This window comes from Oncorhynchus nerka, linkage group LG22 (assembly GCF_034236695.1).
Source record: "Oncorhynchus nerka isolate Pitt River linkage group LG22, Oner_Uvic_2.0, whole genome shotgun sequence".
Taxonomy (NCBI): domain Eukaryota; kingdom Metazoa; phylum Chordata; class Actinopteri; order Salmoniformes; family Salmonidae; genus Oncorhynchus; species Oncorhynchus nerka.
Genome location: NC_088417.1, coordinates 40061573 through 40086492, shown reverse-complemented (window position 1 = coordinate 40086492; position 24920 = coordinate 40061573). Strand labels below are relative to the sequence as shown.

At 44.8% G+C, this 24920-nt stretch overlaps 2 protein-coding genes and 1 pseudogene across 4 annotated transcripts in view; 2 read left to right on the top strand and 1 right to left on the bottom strand.

The window, feature by feature from the left end:
• The window catches only part of LOC115105163 (tyrosine-protein kinase Yes-like), a 51363-nt gene extending 37772 nt beyond the window's left edge, over window positions 1-13591 (top strand). The window contains exons 8-11 of one of the 2 annotated variants that reach the window (XM_029626844.2): window positions 5566-5642; window positions 6031-6184; window positions 7861-7992; window positions 11321-13591. In XM_029626844.2, the coding sequence (XP_029482704.1) occupies window positions 5566-5642; window positions 6031-6184; window positions 7861-7992; window positions 11321-11529 (572 nt within the window). In that variant the 3' untranslated portion in view covers window positions 11530-13591. Of the gene's footprint in view, window positions 1-5565; window positions 5643-6030; window positions 6185-7860; window positions 8247-11320 lie in introns of those variants that run through there. The other variant, XM_065007145.1, reaches the window with a different exon arrangement.
• A 240-nt stretch (window positions 13592-13831) lies between these two features.
• On the top strand, window positions 13832-18948 carry enosf1 (enolase superfamily member 1). Of its 2 annotated transcripts, XM_065007146.1 has the most exons (16): window positions 13832-14197; window positions 14330-14432; window positions 14734-14849; window positions 14963-15049; window positions 15378-15404; window positions 15869-15941; window positions 16094-16132; window positions 16324-16406; window positions 16680-16781; window positions 16999-17121; window positions 17210-17344; window positions 17563-17604; window positions 17726-17855; window positions 18046-18145; window positions 18301-18382; window positions 18485-18948. In XM_065007146.1, exons 1-16 carry the CDS (start codon window positions 14117-14119, stop codon window positions 18569-18571), a joined length of 1410 nt encoding a protein of 469 aa, XP_064863218.1. In that variant the 5' UTR covers window positions 13832-14116; the 3' UTR covers window positions 18572-18948. The 2 variants fall into 2 exon arrangements, with proteins under 2 accessions (XP_064863218.1, XP_029482705.2); XM_029626845.2 differs by lacking the exon at window positions 16680-16781 and having other exon boundaries at window positions 13834-14197.
• A 1627-nt stretch (window positions 18949-20575) lies between these two features.
• LOC115104529 (thymidylate synthase-like) lies at window positions 20576-21748 on the bottom strand (annotated as a pseudogene).
• Window positions 21749-24920: the final 3172 nt, after the last annotated feature.

Below are 24920 nucleotides of genomic sequence, written 5' to 3'. Positions count from 1 at the left end.
GTACACACACGCATGTGACATGGAAATCCGTCGACATAGTTACAAAGTACATGACTAAACGCACCCATGATTATGACACACGCATGCATAAAGGCACGTACGCATGCGTTGCATAACCCATCTGCATAGGGGCAGTAGTCAGAGGGCTTGTTCGACATTGCAGGCGACTGCCGACTGACTGATCTACAAATGACCTTGCATCATAAATAACTACTCCTTATTATTTGTGGATCAGGCAGTCAGTCACATTTTACCCAAAATGCTTCACGTCGGCAACAATGTGGAACAAGCCAACAGACATGGCTAGGTAGCAGGTACACATGTTCATGACACACACAGATGCAGTGACGTGTGTGTGTGTGTGACTGGCAGCATGGTGTTGAGATGTAGATCTACGGCTGATCAAATGTGTAATTAAAAAAGGTATAGCTAGAGCCTCTCTCCAGAAGGGTCCTTACACACATGCCTGGGGCAGGTGATTGGCTGACTGGCTCAGCTGGCGCTTGTTATACATGTGTGATGGAGTTGGAGAACCTGACATGGAATTTAATACAAAGAAGAGAAAGCATGAGATTTGGACGTTAGTTGAATGTCTCCGAAAGATCTTAGGGCGCAGAACTTGTGAGAAAGTTTGGAATTGGAAGTTTTACATTTACATTTAAGTCATTTAGCAGACGCTCTTATCCAGAGCGACTTACAAATTGGTGCTTTCACCTTATGACATCCAGTGGAACAGCCACTTTACAATAGTGCATCTAAGTCTTTTAAGTGGGGGGGGGGGTGAGAAGGATTACTTTATCCTATCCTAGGTATTCCTTAAAGAGGTGGGGTTTCAGGTGTCTCCGGAAGGTGGTGATTGACTCCGCTGTCCTGGCGTCGTGAGGGAGTTTGTTCCACCATTGGGGGGCCAGAGCAGCGAACAGTTTTGACTGGGCTGAGCGGGAACTGTACTTCCTCAGTGGTAGGGAGGCGAGCAGGCCAGAGGTGGATGAACGCAGTGGCCTTGTTTGGGTGTAGGGCCTGATCAGAGCCTGGAGGTACTGAGGTGCCGTTCCCCTCACAGCTCCGTAGGCAAGCACCATGGTCTTGTAGCGGATGCGAGCTTCAACTGGAAGCCAGTGGAGAGAGCGGAGGAGCGGGGTGACGTGAGAGAACTTGGGAAGGTTGAACACCAGACGGGCTGCAGCGTTCTGGATGAGTTGTAGGGGTTTAATGGCACAGGCAGGGAGCCCAGCCAACAGCGAGTTGCAGTAATCCAGATGGGAGATGACAAGTGCCTGGATTAGGACCTGCGCCGCTTCCTGTGTGAGGCAGGGTCGTACTCTGCGGATGTTGTAGAGCATGAACCTACAGGAACGGGCCACCGCCTTGATGTTAGTTGAGAACGACAGGGTGTTGTCCAGGATCACGCCAAGGTTCTTAGCGCTCTGGGAGGAGGACACGATGAAGTTGTCAACCGTGATGGCGAGATCATGGAACGGGCAGTCCTTCCCCGGGAGGAAGAGCAGCTCCGTCTTGCCGAGGTTCAGCTTGAGGTGGTGATCCGTCATCCACACTGATATGTCTGCCAGACATGCAGAGATGCGATTCGCCACCTGGTCATCAGAGGGGGAAAGGAGAAGATTAATTGTGTGTCGTCTGCATAGCAATGATAGGAGAGACCATGTGAGGTTATGACAGAGCCAAGTGACTTGGTGTATAGCGAGAATAGGAGAGGGCCTAGAACAGAGCCCTGGGGACACCAGTGGTGAGAGCGCGTGGTGAGGAGACAGATTCTCGCCACGCCACCTGGTAGGAGCGACCTGTCAGGTAGGACGCAATCCAAGCATGGGCCGCGCCGGAGATGCCCAACTCGGAGAGGGTGGAGAGGAGGATCTGATGGTTCACAGTATCGAAGGCAGCCGATAGGTCTAGAAGGATGAGAGCAGAGGAGAGAGAGTTAGCTTTAGCAGTGCGGAGTGCCTCCGTGATACAGAGAAGAGCAGTCTCAGTTGAATGACTAGTCTTGAAACCTGACTGATTTGGATCAAGAAGGTCATTCTGAGAGAGATAGCGGGAGAGCTGGCCAAGGACGGCACGTTCAAGAGTTTTGGAGAGAAAAGAAAGAAGGGATACTGGTCTGTAGTTGTTGACATCGGAGGGATCGAGTGTAGGTTTTTTCAGAAGGGGTGCAACTCTCGCTCTCTTGAAGACGGGAGGGACGTAGCCAGCGGTCAGGGATGAGTTGATGAGCGAGGTGAGGTAAGGGAGAAGGTCACCGGAAATGGTCTGGAGAAGAGAGGAGGGGATAGGGTCAAGCGGGCAGGTTGTTGGGCGGCCGGCCGTCACAAGACGCGAGATGTCATCTGGAGAGAGAGGGGAGAAAGAGGTCAGAGCACAGGGTAGGGCAGTGTGAGCAGAACCAGCGGTGTCGTTTGACTTAGCAACGAGGATCGGATGTCGTCGACCTTCTTTTCAAAATGGTTGACGAAGTCATCTGCAGAGAGGGAGGAGGGGGGATTCAGGAGGGAGGAGAAGGTGGCAAAGAGCTTCCTAGGGTTAGAGGCAGATGCTTGGAATTTAGAGTGGTAGAAAGTGGCTTTAGCAGCAGAGACAGAGGAGGAAAATGTAGAGAGGAGGGAGTGAAAGGATGCCAGGTCCGCAGGGAGGCGAGTTTTCCTCCATTTCCGCTCGGCTGCCCGGAGCCCTGTTCTGTGAGCTCGCAATGAGTCGTCGAGCCACGGAGCGGGAGGGGAGGACCGAGCCGGCCTGGAGGATAGGGGACATAGAGAGTCAAAGGATGCAGAAAGGGAGGAGAGGAGGGTTGAGGAGTCAGAATCAGGAGATAGGTTGGAGAAGGTTTGAGCAGAGGGAAGAGATGATATGATGGAAGAGGAGAGAGTAGCGGGGGAGAGAGAGCGAAGGTTGGGACGGCGCGATACCATCCGAGTAGGGGCAGTGTGGGAAGTGTTGGATGAGAGCGAGAGGGAAAAGGATACAAGGTAGTGGTCGGAGACTTGGAGGGGAGTTGCAATCTAGTAAAGCATCTAGTAAAGATGAGGTCGAGCGTATTGCCTGCCTTGTGAGTAGGGGGGGGAAGGTGAGAGGGTGAGGTCAAAAGAGGAGAGGAGTGGAAAGGAGGCAGAGAGGAATGAGTCAAAGGTAGACGTGGGGAGGTTAAAGTCGCCCAGAACTGTGAGAGGTGAGCCGTCCTCAGGAAAGGAGCTTATCAAGGCATCAAGCTCATTGATGAACTCTCTGAGGGAACCTGGAGGGCGATAAATGATAAGGATGTTAAGCTTGAAAGGGCTGGTAACTGTGACAGCATGGAATTCAAAGGAGGCGATAGACAGATGGGTAAGGGGAGAAAGAGAGAATGACCACTTGGGAGAGATGAGGATCCCGGTGCCACCACCCCGCTGACCAGAAGCTCTCGGGGTGTGCGAGATCACGTGGGCGGACGAAGAGAGAGCAGTAGGAGTAGCGGTGTTGTCTGTGGTGATCCATGTTTCCGTCAGTGCCAAGAAGTCGAGGGACTGGAGGGAGGCATAGGCTGAGATGAACTCTGCCTTGTTGGCCGTAGATCGGCAGTTCCAGAGGCTACCGGAGACCTGGAACTCCACGTGGGTCGTGCGCGCTGGGACCACCAGATTAGGGTGGCCGCGGCCACGCGGTGTGGAGCGTTTGTATGGTCTGTGCAGAGAAGAGAGAACAGGGATAGACAGACACATAGTTGACAGGCTAGAGAAGAGGCTACACTAATGCAAAGGAGATTGGAATGACAAGTGGACTACACGTCTCGAATGTTCAGAAAGTTAAGCTTACGTAGCAAGAATATAATTGACTAAAATGATTAAAATGATACAGTACTGCTGAGGTAGGCTAGCTGGCAGTGGCTGCGTGGTTGACTTTGTAGGCTAGCTGGCAGTGGCTGCGTTGTTGACACTACACTAATCAAGTCGTTCCGTTGAGTGTAAAGTTCTACAATGCTGCTATTCGGGGGCTAGCTGGCTACCTAGCAGTGTTGATTACGTTACGTTGCGTTAAAAGAACGACAATAGCTGGCTAGCTAACCTAGAAAATCGCTCTAGACTACACAATTATCTTTGAAACAAAGACGGCTATGTAGCTAGCTATGTAGCTAGCTACGATCAAACAAATCACACCGTTGGGACTGTAATGAAATGAAATGAAAATGTGATACTACCTGTGGAGCGAAGCGGAATGCGACCGGAATGCGAAAGTTCTATTCAGTAGACGTTGGCTAGCTGTTGGCTAGCTAGGAGTGACTCCTACGTTAAGGACGACAAATAGCTGGCTAGCTAACCTCGGTAAATTAAGATAATCACTCTAAGACTACACACTCTAAACTACACAATTATCTTGGATACGAAGACAGCAAAGACAACTATGTAGCTAGCTAACACTACACTAATCAAGTCGTTCAGTTGAGTGTGATAGTTACTACAGTGCTACGGTAGACGGTGAACGTTTGCTAGCTGGCTAGCTGCTGGGCAGATAGGAGGACGACGAAATACGATAATTACGCAATTATCTTTGATACAAAGACGGCTATGTAGCTAGCTAAGAAGAAATTGCTAAGATTAGACAAATCAAACCGTTGTACTATAATGAAATGTAATGAAATGTAATGAAAAGTTATACAACCTGCAGACCGAAGCAGACCGAAGCGCGGATGCGACCGCTCGCTCCAACCTGGATATTACGCCACAATGCACACGTCACCCTATTAGAAGTATCCCGGACAATTTCCTTAAATATTACATTTTTTAAGTGTTATGGCCGTTTTAATTAACGTACCCTACCGGTTGAAAGTCCTTGGAAATCCCATGTGGGTTTTGGAGGCCCGGAGCAGAGATGTTTAATTGAAAACTGCAGCAGTTTTGTGGCGAGCATTCATCTTTCTTGACTGCAATGCGTCTCACTGTTTCTTTTTAATTAGTGATTGAACACTAATGACTTATCCCTAAGTGGACTCAGTGATGTGTGTGTGTGTGTGTGTGTGTGTGTGTGTGTGTGTGTGTGTGTGTGTGTGTGTGTGTGTGTGTGTGTGTGTGTGTGTGTGTGTGTGTGTGCGTGTGTGTGTTTGTGTGTGTGTGTGTGTGTGTTCTAAATGATATTGCATTGGTGTGTGTGTGTAGACTAGCCTAACTCACAAGGGAGTGTGTGTTTATCCCATTGATGTCCCCTGTGACTCTAATCTTGGTTTCCTCTCACACTGAGGAAATGTTTGTGTCCCAAATGACACCCTATTCCCAATATAGTGTATTAGTTTATATAGTGTACCAGTCACCAGGGCCTCATAGGGCTGTGGTAAAAAGTAGTGCACTATATAGGGAATAGGGTGTTATTTGGGACACAACCTAAATGTCATTAAGAGCCATGTACCAAGCATAGACACACGCTGCTAGCTTCATCAATACCAAGGGAATATTTAAGATGTCGTATTTAAGAAGCCTTAAGTCACTATTTCTGTGGTGTTTTGTTGCCGCACCGTTGGCAACATTTACAGCACTCTCTCTCTGGTACAGTAACTGTCATGTGTTGCTGATTTTGTAATTGTAGGAAGTTTGCTGGATTTCCTGAAGGAGGGAGATGGTAAATTCCTCAAGCTTCCCTTGCTGGTGGATATGGCCGCACAGGTAAGTCAAAAGTCAGCCTCTCAGTAAACCACCATGTATGATTGCAAGTTTCTCGCCCATCAGTTTCTCCACCTAAGGATACGTTTGGCCTCTTTTTGACTACCAGTAGTACATGAAAAAACTATTTCTTCCTTTCTCCATCACAAGATTCCTCCCTCTTGTGTGTATCGATGGGTCCCAGATGGCAACCTTTTCCCTATTTAGTGCAATACTTTTACCCAGGGCCCATAGGGCTCTGGTCAAAAGTAGTGCACTATATAGGGATTAGGGTGTCATTTAGGACTTAACCTAAGAAAGGCTGCTCAGCTCTGAGTGGGTCACATCAAATATTAACGTGGGCATCAGTGAGGAAATGGAGTGTTTAAACTATTTTTCTTGTTTTCCTCAGATCGCTGACGGTATGGCTTTCATCGAGAGGATGAACTACATTCACAGGGACCTCCGTGCCGCTAACATCCTGGTCGCAGACAACTTGGTGTGCAAGATCGCCGACTTCGGTCTGGCCAGGCTGATAGAGGACAACGAGTACACGGCTAGGCAAGGTTAGTAGAGCACAGAGTAGGCTTGAGCGGGATACCGTATACCGGGGTATTTGGAAATAGCCACGGGGTGGTTCTTTAATACCATCAATACTAATAAACAATTTTAAGTTTTTCAATACATTGTAATATTTGTAGCTATTTTTAAAGTAAATACCTGTAGTCAACTTGTGCAAAGCGTTCTTATTTCACCTGTCACATTATTTTACATTATGAAGCTTACCTAGTTCCCCAGAACAGTTGATCCAGTCACGTGTTTGTTTGTAAATAGCACAACGGGAGAAAGAGGGAGCAGGTGAATCCAACTGTGTATTGACAGGGGTCGTGTTTTATATTGAAAGTCTTTTATTTATTTTTTTGGGCTTCAATAGAGTGGTCAGGGACGGCGCAACTATAGTTTTCCTTCACGGAAAATACATAAGTGCAACACAGAAAATAGCTTCATTTTCGTCAGATTGACAACACAGGTGCAGCGCTATTTGGCTGGCAGCCACACAACTAAATGAGCTAACAATGAAAAAGCAAATACGATGCATGGCCGTGATGTTTGTAATATTTAGGCCTGTCGTAGAAAGACTGTAGCCAGCTACATTTCCTAATGTTTTGCTTCAAGTTCATCTTGAAAAGCACCGGAGTTAAGTAGCTGCACATCAGTCAGAGCGCGGCCTGCCCATTCGAATGCCCGTTAGTGAATTCTCATCCGAGTTTAGAAGTGCCACTTGCGCACAACATTTGTCTGGTGCCGAGCAAGAAATTACAATAAGAAGCATTTTAGATCTGTGTTTACAAAACACAGCAAGATATTTCGTTAAATGTCAACCCACTGGTTTGGCCTAGCTCCCCAATCAGAATGTATTTTTCTTCACAAAGGGGCTTTATTACAGACAGAAATACTCCTCAGTTTCATCAGCTGCCGGTGTGATTGGCTCGTTAAATGTCATTATTGTAGGGCTCATAAAATGCATTGAATATATGGCGCATCAGGATTGGATGTTCATGCTGATCAAAGCTCTAATCAAATCCAGACATATTTATATCCTTTATAATGCTTTAGATCGACACTTCAGGTTTTAGTGGGAAATACCGGGTTTCCCGGGAGAAAAGTCGGAATGGAACATTTGTAAAATACCGGGAAAATACTCTGCCCTATTTCCTACCATGGTAAATTAGGCTAATGACGAAAAGCAGATGGTCATATCCAATCGGATTAGTTGAGGTGAGCAAACTCTTTCTCAAGCTTCCTGCTGCTTAACCATTTAAGCCCGATGGTTTCAGCAGAGAACTAGCACTCCTTTTCCCACTCAACAACACTCTAAAACCTCAAACCTTTTGGAATGGGACTTTTGATTTTTCGCCCCGCTGTGATATATTAATGATATAGGATTCTTTTTTGATCAATTACCTTGCAATCAGATCACACTTCAACCGTAAAAAAATTCAGCTATGATTCATTTTGTTACGGGAGGTCAATAGTGTAATTGTTATGGCAGACTTGAGTGTGAACTGTAATATCGGTCACCTCTCAGTGGTTATGGTACAGAGCTGTAAAGGTCTCTGATGACCCCTAGTGGAAGTTAATGTTCTGTCTCGCTTCTTTCTCTCTCTGTATTTCCCCCTCTTCTCTCTCTGTCTTTGTCCCTTCCCGCTCTTCTTTTATCCCTTCCCCTCCTGGTTTTTAGGGGCCAAGTTCCCCATCAAGTGGACGGCTCCTGAGGCTGCTCTGTACGGCCGCTTCACCATCAAGTCAGATGGCTGGTCGTTCGGCATCTTACTCACCGAACTGGTGACCAAGGGCAGGGTGCCCTACCCAGGTGAGAACACATACACAATGAAAAGCCATGTTTGCGTCCCACATGGGACCCATTTCCCTATACAGTGCATTTCCTTTGACTAGAGCACATAGGGAATGGGCACTATGTAGGAATTAGAGTGCCATTTTGGGATGCAGTCCCATAACAACAATGGCAGTCTGTGAGGCTGTCCATCTGGATACACCATCAAGTCAGATGGCTGGTCGTTCGGCATCTTACTCACCGAACTGGTGACCAAGGGCAGGGTGCCCTACCCAGGTGAGAACACATACACAATGAAAAGCCATGTTTGCGTCCCACATGGGACCCATTTCCCTATACAGTGCATTTCCTTTGACTAGAGCACATAGGGAATGGGCACTATGTAGGAATTAGAGTGCCATTTTGGGATGCAGTCCCATAACAACAATGGCAGTCTGTGAGGCTGTCCATCTGGATACACCATCAAGTCAGATGGCTGGTCGTTCCATCTTACTCACCGAACTGGTGACCAAGGGCAGGGTGCCCTACCCAGGTGAGAACACATACACAATGAAAAGCCATGTTTGCTCCCACATGGGACCCATTTCCCTATACAGTGCATTTCCTTTGACTAGAGCACATAGGGAATGGGCACTATGTAGGAATTAGAGTGCCATTTTGGGATGCAGTCCCATAACAACAATGGCAGTCTGTGAGGCTGTCCATCTGGATAAGATACTTCAATTGTATGATGCCTGAAGCTGGGAAGCAGATTTCTTGTGTGACCAGGAGGAGTAGTCATAAATTAGATGCCAGCGCAATGTAAACAAGGAAGTGACTAATTTGGTTAAAGGTGATCCGTCGCAAGTCTTATAGCCTAGACTAGTTAATACTGTCATAGGAAGTGGGCCAGGGGTGACACTGTCTGATTGCTGTTTTTGTCTCTGTGGGGTAAACACACACACACACAAGCTGGCTGAGATTAGAGGAGACCATCTGGTGGGATTTGATCCGGAGATTGAACACCACTCTTGTTTAGAACCATCTGTCCCAGACTGATCGAGCTCTGGGGAGAGAGAGAGGGAGGCTGGCGGGTGCTCTGAAACACTGACACACACAGACACTAACCTTCAGGCCAGGCTTTAGAACCGAAATTATTTTCCAATCGTTTCGTTCTGAACAGTACCATTATTATAATTTTTTTCCCGACCAGCAAAATGAAATTCTGAACCAGTTTGAAACCCTAACCCTTTCTGTTACTTTTTAAACCTCTTGAAATGAACCTTTTTATTACATTTAGCTTAATATTAAATTACTTCACCAATCAGTGCAGGTAGAGCAGGTTGCTATGGAGTGTGCAAACTATTTACATGCGTTGTACAGACCATTGTAGGGCGCGAGATGCGACTGAACATTTGCAGGTGGGGAGAGACGGCGGAGGAAGAGGCTTGACTTGAAGCGCTGGGCATCTTGTTGTTATGACATTCGTTATCTGAATTAGGCCCACAGAATTATACCTACGGAGGAGCGGCTTCTACAGTATGAAGGAACTTTGAGTGTCTTTGAACTTCAGAGAGTTGCCTTAACGTTGGACCAGAGCTAGCTAGCTATCTAAGAAGCGTGTGTGTGCAGAGCGGCACCAGAATTTAAATGAAAACAAGTCTTCCCTTTTTGTAGTTAATAAATAACTACAGTGCCTTCGGAAAGTATTCAGACCCCTCAACCTTTTCCACATTTTGTTACGTTACAGCCTTAATCTAAAAAAAAAACTTTTTTTTAAATACCCCATAATGACAAAGCGAAATTAGGTTTTTAGATTATTTTTGCAAATTTATACAAAAGAAAAATTGCAATACCTTATTTGCATAAGTATTCAAGGACATAAAAATTGAGCTCAGGTACATCCTGTTTCCATTGATCATCCTTGAGATGTTTCTACAACTTGATTTAGAGTCCACCTGTGGTAAATTCAATTGATTGGACATGATTTGGAAAGGCACACACCTGTCTATATAAGGTCCCACAGTTGACAGTGCATGTCAGAGCAAATACCAAGACGACGGAATTGTCAGTAAAAGTCAGGAGACAGGGGTGTGTTGAGGCGCAGATCTGAGGAAGGGTACCAAAAAACCTCTGCAGCATTGAAGTTCCCCAAGAGCACAGTGGCCTCCATCATTCTTAAATGGAAGAAGATTGGAACCACCAAGACTCTTCCTAGAGCTGGCCACCTGGTCAAATTGAGCAATCGGGGGAGAAGGGCCTTGGTAAGGGAAATAACCAAATACCCAATGGTCCCTCTGACAGTGGAGATGGGAGAACTTTCCAGAAGGACAACCATCTCTGCAGCACTCCACCAAACAGGCCTTTATGGTAGAGTGGCCAGAAGGGAACCCACTCCTCAGTAAAACGCACATGAAAGCCCGCTTGGAATTTGCCAAAAGTCACCAAAAGACTTTCAGACCATAAGAAACAAGATTCTCTGGTGTGATGAAACCAAGATGACACTCTTTGGCCTGAATGCCAAGCGTTACGTCTGGAGGACACCTGGCACCATCCCTATGGTGAAGCATGATGGAGGCAGCATCATGCAGTGGGGATGTTTTTCAGAGGGAGGGATTGGGAGACTAGTCAGGATCGAGGCATAGATGAAGGAAGCAAGGTATAGAGAGATCCTTGGTGAAAACCTGCTCCAGGACCTCAGAATGGGATGACGGTTCACCTTCCAACAGGACAACGACCCTAAGCACACAGCCAAGACAACGCAGAAGTGTTGACAAGTCTCTATGTCCTTGAGTGACCCAGCCAGAGCCCGGACTTGAACTCGAACAAACATCTCTGGATAGACCTGAAAATAGCTGTGTAGCAACGCTCCCCACCAACCTGACAGAGCTTGAGAGGATCTGCAGAGAAGAATGGGAGAAACTCCCCAAATACAGCTGTGCCAAGCTTGTAGCGTCATACACAAGAAGACTCAAGGCTGTAATCCCCGCAAAGGTTCATCAACAAAGTGCGGAGTAAAGGGTCTGAATACTTATGTAAATGTGATATTTCCATTTTATTCCAAAAATGGGGGGGGGGGGACATTTTAATCTAATTTAGAATAGCTTGTTACAAAATGTGGAAAAAGTCAAGGGGTCTGAAAAACCTTCCGAAGGTGCTGTATCATTACAGATTCTGTTCCTTGAAAAAATTTCATTGTTTTAGGATCTGTTCCCTGAACCGATTCCAACCCCTGATTCAGGCCTCCTTTTTATTTATGCTTTTTGAGGGGGAGGGAGGAGGGGGGTGTCTCAGTGGAATTAGATCACCCCCCCCCCCCCCGCTCTGTTATTTATCCCTTTCTTTCTATTTCTCTTTCTCCACCCAGGCATGGTGAACAGGGAGGTCCTGGAGCAGGTGGAGCGGGGGTACCGTATGCCCTGCCCCCAGGGTTGTCCCGATTCCCTCCACGAGATGATGAAGCTGTGCTGGAAGAAGGACCCCGACGAGAGGCCCACCTTCGAGTACATCCAGTCCTTCCTGGAGGACTACTTCACAGCCACAGAGCCACAGTACCAGCCCGGGGATAACCTATAGTCAGGCCTGGCCGCAGCGCAGCCCTGGACCCCTTCACCGTGCAAAGTATCCCTCCACCCAGGAGGAACAGACTTTGATACTGACGCATGAAGATTAAATGCTATGAATAATGTGCTTCAGAAAAGGCAACTGGAAGCTTGGTTATCGAGTTGCACAAACCACTGCTATCCTTGATGATAAAAATAAATATGCTATTTTTTTTTTTTACACTAATTTTTACTGATCATTTTGTCTTTTTTATTTCAGGTACTACAGGTCTTAGTTTGTATGACTTTACTCCTTTGTTCCTTTGTTTTTTTTTATTCCTCAATTTCCCACATGGTTATAATGATCATGTTCTTTTTCGAAGTGACCAATCATTCTGTTGTGTTGTTTCTAAAATCTTTGTTGAACTGTGAAAATGCCACATGAGAGAGATGGGTAGGTGCCCTTGGAATAAGAGCTCTTCAAAATGGTGGATGAGAGAGAAGGATGTACTGTAAGCGATGAAAATATTGTCAAGTACTGTGGGAATATTTCAGTTAGGATAATTCAGTTCTGTGTTCAGTACATTTCATCAGTTCAACTGGAAAATGCTTTTTTCTCCTCCTGTGTTTTTCTGAACGATTGACTTGAGTGACGCGGATCAGGGACAGTTGCGTGGGTCCGTCTAGTCTGCTCATTTTCTATTTTATTTGTTGATTTTATTCTATGTAACTGTAAGAATAATTAATATCATGGACATGGTTCTAGGTTCATGTGAAGCCTTCCCTTCGAGTCCTTCAGTTGGACATTTTTACAACACTAAGGCCATCATGTTGTGTGTCCCTGACAGACCATTGCTATGCCAAGTTAAATCGCCTCTTTAAAGATCACTACAGAGTATTTTCTGCATATGTAGTTGTAAGATGAAGTTGCACCTAAACACTGATCTTGGTTCAATTTAGCATTTCCCCTACTAATTGTTATGGAAAGGGAAGCTGATCTTAGATCTGTACCTAGGGGAAACTTCACCCCAGAGCAATATATCACTGTGAGATGGGAGAATATTCAGCTCTCCTTGCAAAGCCCACAGCCCTGTAGCTCACTAAGCTACAAGCCAATGTGTCTCGTCTCTGCACATATCATAGCACTACACAAAAACAAACTAAATATTCACCCTCTTAGTTCCAGATTTGAATTTGTTGATACAACCACCTGATTTGGCCATTACATGCCAGAAATTGGTTCTACACACCTATGTTAAAGAGGACTTGGCCTTCTCTTTCACATACATGGAGAAGTCCTTCAACAAACGTTATCTTTTGGATTGTATACTTGACTCATCCTCACGTGTTTCATTTTTAGATCTAAAAATTGTTTTTAAAAAAGTAACAATTTTGCCTTTATGGGAATATATTGCCAAAGCACCTGAACTGTTTTATGTTGTCTACATGTGATTTTATTTTGTGAATGGATTTAATTCAGTCTACAGTTTCAGCCTAGATACAAAGAGAATGAGTTTTTATTTCCATTTTCGTTTTTATAAAGTAGCCATAACCAGTGAGCAGTCAGTTATTTTAAGACTGCAACAGGAGGAAGCTCAAAGGTCTTTTTAATGTGTCATGTCACATCAACAGTTGTCATTTTACTCCTTTGTTGTTCTTTAAACTCATCAATTCAGTGACGCATTTGATTATGCATACTTGCATAGATGGGCAGAACACACATGTTCAGCTGAGGTTTTAAAGAAGGGCTTTGTACAAAGTTGTGAAATCCTAATTTTATAAATAAATTTAAAAAAGGACAGCAAAGACTAGAATGCAAGTCATAAAGTTGGTGAAAAGATCAATAAATATGATTTAGATACTAATCTGTGGAATTTGTAATTAAACATTACAAAAATTAAATATTTCAGATTTTAATGTGTGCTATTTGTTGAACTCGTTAGATTCATCAGTTTCATACAGACAACAGACAGTTGATATTGCGTTTTTTTAAGACAGCTAAGACTAGAATGCAAGTTATGAAGTTGGTGGAGTAATAATTATGGATGCTTATCTGTGGAATTTGTAGTTATACAATTAAACATGTCGGATTTGAATGTGTGCTATTCTTGTTGAATTCGTTAGATGCAATAGTTTTATACAGACAAACAGGGAGTTGATGACACTTGTCGAGGCACGAGCTGTCACAATGTTAATATTATTGGCATGAATTCATTTTTTGACAGTTGCATTGACGGAGATCTATGAAACTGCCCCGGATTTACCGAGGCTATGGCCCGTCACGTGACCAGACGTATCGGTTAAGGGAGGCCAGCCCTGCTCAAAAGTGAACGGTAATCTGCTCTGCACTCACTCATTACTCCAGGCGCGTCACTTTTGCCTGTCGGACAGAACGGAACACCCGGCTCAAGCCCAAGAGGCAGCCGGTACCCAGGAAGATTGTAAATCAACGCCAAACTGGTTCACCCGGTTGTAGCCACTATGATTGCATAAAGTCATGTGAGAATCACACTTTTCCTACGCGGAAAGGCATTTCAACCAATCGCAGTGGGCGGGACTCATGTTGAGCAAGCGATAGTACACTAGCGGGCTACTTCCCTGTCTAAAAGAAATTGAGCAAAATGACTAAAACAATTATAAAGTTGACTGTCCGCGATGTCAGATTTCCAACATCTTTGGAGCAACATGGTTCAGACGCAATGGTAGGTGCATCAATGCAATGAATGCGTTCTTGCAGAAGTTGCAGACAATTTATTTCTGCAGCACTTTCATTTTCCCCTACCTATGGTCGGCCTAAGGATCATATAGGAAAATACACATTTTGCTTCTTTCAGCACACCGACCCGGACTACTCTGTCGCCTATGTTGTCATCGAAACTGATCAAGGAATGCAAGGATATGGCTTGACTTTTACTGTGGGGAGAGGCACAGAAATTGGTAAGATTCTTGATCCAACGTTCACCATTTCAATGTGTTTTTGAGTGTTATAGTTGGTGGGCTTTGTTTAGTAGTCTAAATACATGTTATCCACAGCTACATCTTGTGGTAGTATGTGTAAACACAACACAGTCTGGCTTTGTATGCATAGGTGCAACCAGAACATAGGTACTCCCAGATCTCTAAATTATTATGCATTACATGCTAGTTGTCCCCATGTGAACCTATCTGCCAGTCTGAGGATAATACTGTGTACTTTTTTTCAAATGACTAACATTTGTCCCTTTTTTAAACTGTGCAGTTGTGTGCGCTGTGGAAGCCCTGTCAGCCCTAGTTGTGGGGAAATCTCTAGAGGAGATTGTGAGTGACTTCCGTGGATTTTACCGGCTCCTCACCAGCGATGGACAGATGCGATGGGTGAATATACACAGCCACTCCAACACAAACTACCCTAATCAATCCACACTGAGTAACTAACACTTCACTGAAAGATGTGTGTACGCATCTCTTTTACCCCGGTCTTGTACCAGATTGGACCAGAGAAAGGAGTCATTCAGTTGGCCACTGCGGCGGTCCTGAATGCAGTATGGGACCTCTGGGCACGGTCCGAGGGCAAGGTGAGAGAGTGGAGTCCTGTCTCCTATATAGTGCGCTAGTTTTGACTATGGCCCACATTGCCTCAGCAATCGTTGCGGTCTGAACCTTGTAACTGATTTTATTTAATTGTTCAAATGAATTGAAAGCAGTAACCCCTCGATGTACTCTGAACATATCATAGGACCAAGAAAATGTATTCAAAATATATTTTTTGTGTTGATTTTTGGAGATGAGGGTTTTCATCAGACAGCGACACTATGGATGTTAGTGGTCCAGGCATGCCAAGCAATATAGCAAGACACTTCATATGTCGAGATACTGCTAAAATGACTGTCCTTTTGTCAACAGCCACTGTGGAAGCTGCTTGTTGAAATGGTAAGTTGCTGATATGGAGAGCTTTTTAGCTTTACTCTTGAGTAAAGCATCAAACTTAAAGGTTTATTTATTTATTTTTTTTCTGACAATCATATCTGTATTTTGGATGTAAATGGCATGTTCTAGAAATGTCAAGACAGAAACTTACCCAAACCAGCGATTGACATCCTCGTTCTGTAGTAATGTGGGCTCGAACAAAAGCTCCAAATGTGTCTTTATAGAAACGGAAAAGCTGTCCGTATAGTGATGCAGGTCTTTAGATGTGTACAAATGAAATTGTCGTGCCGAACTTTATCCGCCACGTCATATTCAGTTTTGTGCGACATTGAAATATGACTTTGCGGATAAAGTTTGGAATGACCCAATGTAATGTGTACATCTTGGAATGTGCTGTAATCAGACACGTTTTTAGGATGAAGTAGTGTATGTACGTGTGCCTGTACACGCTTGTGTTCTTGCCTCAGGACCCCAGAAAGCTCATCTCATGCATTGACTTCAGATATATCACTGATGCCCTTACTGAAGAGGAGGCCCTTGGTACGTCTTGCTGAACACTGTCCATAATATGTTCCTCTATTGGCCATCGGCACTCTGGTTTAACAGGTTCACAAGGTAGTCTACAAACACCATTACCTATTATCTTTGATATGCGTGTTCTCTCTCGTTCGCTCTCTCTCTCACTCTCTCAGATATACTTGTGAAAGCTCAAACGGGGAAGCAGCAGAGAGGTAAGCACACAAAGGGCCTGAGCGACGTTAACGGCTTTGATAAGTGGAGTTTAGTGGCTGTAATTGCTCCTCCATGAAGTGATTACAATCCCATAATATACTCAGTACTGCAATTATAAAAATGTACCTTCCTCTATTGGAATATGAATTTTATTAATGAAGTGTATTGATGTGAATGTATGACCTCTCAGTGGACCAGATGCTGAAGGAGGGTTATCCTGCCTATACCACCTCCTGTGCCTGGCTAGGATACTCCGACCAGCTGCTGAAACAGGTCTCCTCTCATACATATGCTGTGCATTGGTCCGAGTACCAAATGGCACCTTATTCCCTATGTAGGGCACTACGTTTTACCAGGCCCCATAGGGAAACCGTATATACAGTGTGGTCCTAAATTATTGACACCCTTAATAAAGATGAGCAATAATTACTGTATTAAATTATTAAAATACTGGGCTATAATTAATGCAAAAAAGTGGATTGTTTTCTATACTAATACAATTTATAAGTTTAACAAGTGATACCTTTTTTGTTCTCAAAAAGATAGGTGTCAGAATTGACACCCCTGAAGACACTTGTGAATAAAGGAGTCAAAAGTGTAATATTTGGTCCCATAGTCCTAGCATGCAATGACTACATGAAACGAATGGTAAATGTGTTTGTCACTTATTTTAAATAAGAATAGAATGTTTATAAACACTTCTACATTAATGTGGATGCTACTATGATTACGTATAATGATAAGTGAAAAAGTTAGGGGGTCAAAGATCATACCACCAAAGACATGCTAACCTCCCCTGGTAGTAGTAATTGTGAGAGGTTAGCATGTCTTGGGGGTATGGGTGTCAATTTCTATCTTCCTGTAGCTGTGCACCGATGCACTAAATGATGGATGGACCAAGTTCAAAGTGAAGGTGGGGGCTGACCTAAAGGATGACATTCGCCGGTGCAGTCTCATACGGCAGATGATTGGACCCCACAACACACTGGTAAATCTGTAATGCCGTTGGATTCAGTAAACCTCATGCACAGGATTGGCTCAATTCATTCTGCAGCCAATTGTCTTCTCTTTTTCAGATGATTGATGCCAACCAAAGGTGGGACGTAGGCGAGGCCATAACCTGGGTGACCAGGCTGGCTGAGTACAAACCCCTGTGGATCGAAGAGCCCACCTCCCCTGACGATATCCTGGGACATGCTGCCATCTCCAAGGTGATGAGGGAAGGATCTGAGGCCTGGGTTCTTAATTGCTTTGTGATCCCTCACGTCCTATTTCCCCGCCTCCTTTTCAACTGTATTAGAGAAGGTCCCTCCCCTTGGACCTTTTCTCCAATGTGTTTTGAGGAGTCAAGGAGATGGGATGTGAGAAATTGCGGAAGCACAAATTGAGAAACAGTCATGGATTTAACGTCTCTGTTCTGCCATTGCAGGCCTTGGCGCCGCTTGGCATTGGAGTGGCCACAGGAGAACAGGTTAGGACTCCCTGTGTGTCAATGTTACTGACTCATCGTGTTCAGTGTTTTACACTAGCGCTGTCAGTATTTAGTCAGTTTAACTGATATGTAATGAATGTTGTTCTTGTGGCTCCTCCAGTGCCATAATAGAGTGATGTTCAAGCAGTTCCTCCAGGCGTCAGCGTTGCAGTTTGTCCAGATTGACAGCTGTAGACTGGGAAGTGTCAACGAGAACCTAGCCGTGCTGCTCATGGCCCACAAGTTCAAGGGTAAGACATCAGCGGTCATATTCATAAAGCATCTCAGAATAGGAGTGCTAATCTAGGATCAGTTTGGCCTTGTAGGTAAGATTGTATGGACGGGGGGCTTGATCCAAGATCAGCAGATGCTTGATGAGTATGAGCCCAGCTGTGTGTCTCTGCCCGTGCTGTGTGTTTATCTTTTAATCTATTTCCCCAGTGCCTGTGTGTCCTCATGCTGGAGGTGTTGGACTGTGTGAGCTGGTTCAGCACCTGATTCTCTTTGACTACATCTCTGTGTCTGCCAGTCTTGACAACCGGTGCGTGGACATCCCAGCCCATCATTCTAAACCATTCAAGCTACAATGACATAATATAGAATATAACAATGACCCCATAATTATTTCATTTGGTTGTAACTGTAATTATTTGAGCTGTGGTCAGGTGCTGAAATAAAATCTGTTCTCTTTCTAAGGATGTGTGAATTTGTGGACCACCTCCATCAGCACTTCAGAAGTCCCGTTGTGATTCAGAACGCCCACTACATGCCTCCCAAGGTATGGTTTTTATCAAAATGATCTGGTGTTGTGATCATGAATTTAAATGCTGTGGCTCTTTAAAGTCTTGCCCATGGTTTCTGTTGGCTATTGTTCCATCAGGATCCAGTCTACTCCTGTGAGATGTTTGAGTCGTCAGTGCAGACACACCAGTACCCTCAGGGGCAAGTGTGGAAGAAGCTCCAGTGACGAGTACGGTGTCGTGGAGGAAGCCGGGCAGTTAAAGTAGATTTTTCAACCAATGATTTTCTTAAGTAACCATTGAAGAATTCCTGTATTTGGTTAACAATGCACAAGATGAAATGATTTTACTTTTGTATGTTTCTAAAAGGGATGTTTGTGCCAATAACTAAATGTATATATTCTTTATTTACCAAATTCCTTTGATACAAACAATATAAAATACACAATTGAATCTAAAAAGGCAACAGGTAGACACTGTACTGTACCAGAATATTTCAATCAAAAAGTAAACCTCCACCCAGCTATTACACTGAACAAAAATATAAACACAACATTTAAAGTGTTGGTTTCATGAGCTGAAATAAAAGATCCCAGAAAAGTTCCATATGCCCAAAAAAGCTTATTTTTATTTTTTTGTGCACAAATTTGTTTACATCCCTTTTATGGCGCATTTCTCCATTGCCAGGATAATCTATCCACCTGACAGTTGTGGCATATCAAGAAGCTGATTAAACAGCATGATCATTACACAGGTGCAGCTTGTGCTGTGGACAAATGGCCACTAAAATGTGCAGTTGTCACAACAATGCCACAGATGTCAAGTTGAGGGAGCGTGCAATTGGCATGCTGACTGCAGGAATGTCCACCAGAGCTGTTGCCAGAGAATTGAATGTACATTTCTCTACCATAAGCTACTTCTGTCATTTTAGAGAATGACTGTGACGGAAGTCGCAGCAGTTTCAACTGTACCAGGTGGATGTCTTGTATGGTGTTGTGTGGGTAAGCAGTTTGCTGATGTCAACGTTGTGAACAGTGACCTGTGGTGGTGAGGGTATGGGCAGGTGTAAGCTACAATAAATGAATAATTGCATTTTAATCGATGGAAATTTTAATGCACCGAAATTCAATGACGAGATCCCGAGGCTCATTGTCGGTCCATTAATCCGCCGCAATTACCTCATGTTTCCGCATAATGCATAGCCACATGTAGCAAGGCTCTGTACACAATTCCTGGAAGCTGAAATGTCCCAGTTCTTCCATGGCCTGCATACTCGGACATGTCTCCCATTGAGCATGTTTGGGATGGTCTGGATCGACATGTACAACAGTGTTCCAGTTCCCGCCAATATCCAGCAACTTCGCACAGCCATTGAAGCGAGGGACAACATTCCACAGGCCACAATTAACAGCCTGACCAACTCTATGTGAGGGTGTCGCGCTACACAAGGCAAATGAATGGTGGTCACACCAGATACTGACTGGTTTTCTGACCCATGCCCCTATTTTTTTTTTTAAGGTATCTCTGACCAACCGATGCATATCTGTATTCAGAATCATGTGAAATCCATAGATTAGGGCCTAATGAATTTATTTCAATTGACATTTCCTTACATGAGCTAAACTTCAGTGAAATCTTTGAAATTGTTGCATGGTGTTTTATTTTTGTTCATTGTAGTTAATTGAAGGCCATTTAAACTGCCATCTACATTTTGATGATGCGTTGGAGATTGTAGTCAACGATCTTAGTCTTCTGCACGGAAGTAATCTATTTTTTTTCCACTGTCCGAATGAGCTTCGGCTTGGGGAAGGGCCGAATCTCTCTGGAGCTGTCAGGGAAGAGTCATCACGTTTGGGCCGCGGCCAGACATTTTGTGTCAGAAAATGATGGATTGAGCCAATGGTTTTGCAATGGGAGTCATCCGTTGACGGATAATGGACGACCGTCCGTCAAACGCACAATATGTAGGCCTTTGTACGTTTTGCAACCAGTCCGAAGATAGTTGAACTTTTGATGGACAAATACAGAAGGATGAATGTGTATTTGTTTTCATGCTTCTGTGTGGCCATAGCTTTACACACTTGTCACTGCAGTGTGTATAACTCGGTTGTTGTATCTGTCATGAACCTACTTTCACCAGGCTGGAGGGAGAAAGGCAGGAATGAAATACCTTATTTTACTACCCTGCTTTTATTATAGACTGGTTATTACACTTAAAAGATCATCCTTTGTGTCGAAGGGAGGGTGTTAGCGAATAGGGGATTTAAGCTGGTGTCTGCCCCACCTCAAGTCCTGTGATGTGTGGTCGATCATGTAGGTGAGGATGGCGTAGCTGGCGATGTTGAAGGGCACTCCCAGGCCCATGTCCCCCGAGCACTGGTACAGCTGACACGGCAGCTTCCCGTCAATTGAATTACAACTGACACAGGGCAGGGGGGCAGCGCCATATGGTCTGGGAACAACACAGGCACAGGTGTGTGAGCAATACAAACCAACATTGACTGTTAAGTGTATACACAGTGAAGTCAGTGAAGACTGTCAGATGCCTTTGAGGTTCCACGCACACATGATGATTCTTCTGGATTGATCTTGATTGTGTCAACTTTCTGTAGTTAGTCCACACTTTGTCCTGTGTAATCTATAAGGGAAGTATTATCCATGAAAATTAAGCACTAGTTAAAATTGAAACACTCATATCATAATCCTACAATACCATGTTAGTGTGGTGTACCTGCATGCATATTTCTGTATTCCGCACCATAGTGCCTCCACTGGAAACTATACACAGGTCCCAGGTCTCCCTCATCCCAGTCTCTGAACCCCATCTTGTCCAAGAAGTGTCAGGACCCGTTTGCATCTCAAATCTTCACCCCTTTCTCTGAGCTCCTTGGCATTTGTTGAGTCCTGCAGCATACACTCACAGAGAACCAAGACCTGTCAACTTCTCTGTCCCCTGTATGGTATGGAGCACCACCTACTGGATGTAGCATGCAAGTGCGTAGGCAGACCTACAATTCAATGCATTTTAGCTAACACACAAGTGTAGATTATTTCAGAGGATATGGTTTCATTCTTACTTTGATAAACCAAAGTAGTTTTTCAAGAATTCCTTTCCAGAAAAACTATTTTCGGCGTCAACAAAGGAAACTGATCTGGAATGATAAACTAATTTGCAAGATGGCGCCGACAGATGGTCGCCTCGCTTCGAGTCCTTAGGAAACTATGCAGTATTTTGTTATGTTATGTATCATTTCTTTGATTGTTAGGCCAGAAAATCTTAAGTTTTATTACATCCAGCCGGGAAGAACTATTGGCTATAAGAGCATCGTCAACTTACCAACATTACGACCAGGAATACGACTTTCCCGAAGCAGATCCTTTGTTTGGACCACCAGCCAGGACATTGGATCTAATCCCAGAGGCCGATCCAAAACAACGTCGCTGCAGAAGAGGTAGACGGAGCGGCCTCCTGGTCAGACTTCAAAAGTGTGTACACTGCTTCCGAGTATATTGCTCGCCAATATCCAGTCTCTAGATAACAAGGTACAGTATATGAAATTAGGGCAAGGGTTGCCTTCCAGAAAGACATCAGAGATTGTAACATTCTCTGTTCCACGGAAACATGGCTCTATCAGGATATGTTGTCGGAGTCGGTACAGCCACCGGGTTTCTTCATGCGTCGTGCAGACAGAAATAAACATCTCTCTCGGAAGAAGAAGAGCAGGGGTGTATGTTTCATGATTCATGACTCATGGTGTAAAAACATCATACAGGAACTCAAGTCCTTTTGTTCACCTGACCTAGAATTCCTTACAATCAAATGCCGACCATATTAACAGAATTCTCGTCGGTTATTGTCACAGCCGTGCATATACCCCCTCAAGCAGACACCACGACGGCCCTCAAGGAGCTTCACTGGACTCTATGTAAACTGGAAACCATATATCCTGAGGCTGCATTTATTATAGCTGGGGATTTTAACAAAGCAAATTTGAGAACAAGGCTTCTTATATTCTACCAGCACATTGATTGTTGCGCGGGCAATACACTAACATTTGCTACTCTACCTTCTGCGATGCATACAAGGCCCTCCCCCGCCCTCCCTTCGGCAAATCCAACCACGACTCCATTTTGCTCCTACCGTCCTATAGGCAGAAACTCAAACAGGATGTACGCTTAAAGATTGTTTTGATCACGCCGACTGGGAAATGTTCCGCGCAGCCTCAGAGAATGACATTGATCTATACGCTGACTCGGTGAGTGAGTTTATAAAGAAGTGCATTGGAGATGTTGTACCCACTGTGACTATTAAAACCTACCCTAACCAGAAACCGTGGATAGATAGTGGAATTTGTGCAAAACTGAAAGCGCGAACCACGGCATTTAACCATGGAAAGGTGACTGGGAATATGGCTGAAAATAAACAGTGTAGTTATTCCCTCCGCAAGGCAATCAAACAAGCAAAATGTTGATATAGGGACAAAGTGGAGTTGCAATTCAACGGCTCAGACACAAGACCTATGTTGCAGGGTCTACAGGCAATTACAGACTACAGAAAGAAATCCAGCCAAGTCATGGACACCAACGTCTTGCTTCCAGACAAACTAAACACCTCTGCCCGCTTTGAGGATAATACAATACTGTGGGCCTCCTTCTTCTTGACCGACATAAGACATTTAAACATGTTAACCCTCGCAAGGCTACTTACCCAGACAGCATCCTTAGCCGCGTCCTCAGAGCATGCATAGACCAGCTGGCTTGTGTGTTTTGGACATATTCAATCGCTCCCTATCCCAGCCTGCTGTCCCCACATGCTTCAAGATGGCCACCATTGTTCCTGTACCCAAGAAGGCAAAGATAACTGAACTAAATGGCTGACTACCGCCCCGTAGCACTCACTTACGTCATCATGAAGTGCTTTGAGAGACTAGTCAATGATCATATCACCTCCACCTTACCTTCCACCCTAGACCCACTTCAGTTTGCATACCACCCCAACAGGTCTACAGACGATGCCTACAGCTCAGCCTTCAACATCATAGTACCCTCCAAGCTCGTCATTAAGCTTGAGGCCCTGAGTCTCAACCCCACCCTGTGCAATTGGGTCCTGGGCTTTCTGACAAGCCACCCCCAGGGAGTGGAGGTAGGAAACAACATCTCCATTTCGCTGATCCTCAACACTGGGGCCCCACAAAGGTGCGTGCTCAGCCCCCTCCTGTACTCCCTGTTCACTTATGACTGCGTGGCCAGGCACGCCTCCAGCTCAATCATCAAGTTTGCAGACGACACAACAGTAGTGGGCTTGATTACCAACAACGACGAGACAGCCTGCAGGGAGGAGGTGAGGGCACTCGAGGTGTAGTGTCAGGAAAACAACCTCTCACTCAACGTCAACAAAGCAAAGGAGATGATCGTGGACCTCAGGAAACAGCAGAGGGAGCACCACCCTATCCACATCGACAGGAGAGCAGTAGAGAAAGAAGAAAGTTTTAAGTTCCTCGGGGTACACATCACAGACAAACTGAAATTGTCCACCCACACAGACAGTGTGGTGAAGAAGGCAGCATATCTTCAACCTCAGGAGGCTGAAGAAATTTGGCTTGTCAACTAAAACGCTGAAACTCACAACGCATCACCGGGGGGAAACTACCTGCCCTCCAGGACACCTACAGCACCCGATGTCACAGGAAGGCAAACAGATCAAGGACAACAACCACCCGAGCCACTGCCTGTTCACCCCGCTACCATCCAGAAGGCGAGGTCAGTACAGGTGTATCAAAACTGGGACCGAGAGACAGCTACTATTTCAAGGCCATCAGACTGTTAAATAGCCATCACAAACACAGAGCGGCTGTTGCCTACATACAGACTCGAATCATTAGCCACTTTAATAAATGGATCACTAGTCACTTTAAATAAGGCCACTTTAATAATGTTTACACATCTTACATTACTCATCTCATATGTACAGTGCCTTGCGAAAGTATTCGGCCCCCTTGAACTTTGCAACCTTTTGCCACATTTCAGGCTTCAAACATAAAGATATAAAACTGTATTTTTTTGTGAAGAATCAACAACAAGTGGGACACAATCATGAAGTGGAACAACATTTATTGGATATTTCAAACTTTTTTAACAAATCAAAAACTGAAAAATTGGGCGTGCAATTGAAAGGTCATTTCCGATTTACCTGACATATGCAGCGTTTACCGTGAATGCAGTCTCCGGCTAAAGCAGGAACATTGCCTTTAAATTTCAATCATGTTGTAATGCTCAACTTCCACGATGCGGAATGAACAGGACCCACAATCATAGCCTGTATAGGCTATATAGTGTTTGTTTACAAACATTGCACTCTCTTGCACTGACTCTATGCACACACACTGGACTTTACCCACACACTCACACATTCTTACACTTACCCCCCACCCACCCACACACACACATTACATACTCCCACTCACACATATAACATGCACACACATGCATACTAATGCCACACACACACACCACTTATTGTCACGGCTGGCTGAAAGGACTGGACCAAGGTGCAGCATGGTAAGCGTACATTTTTTC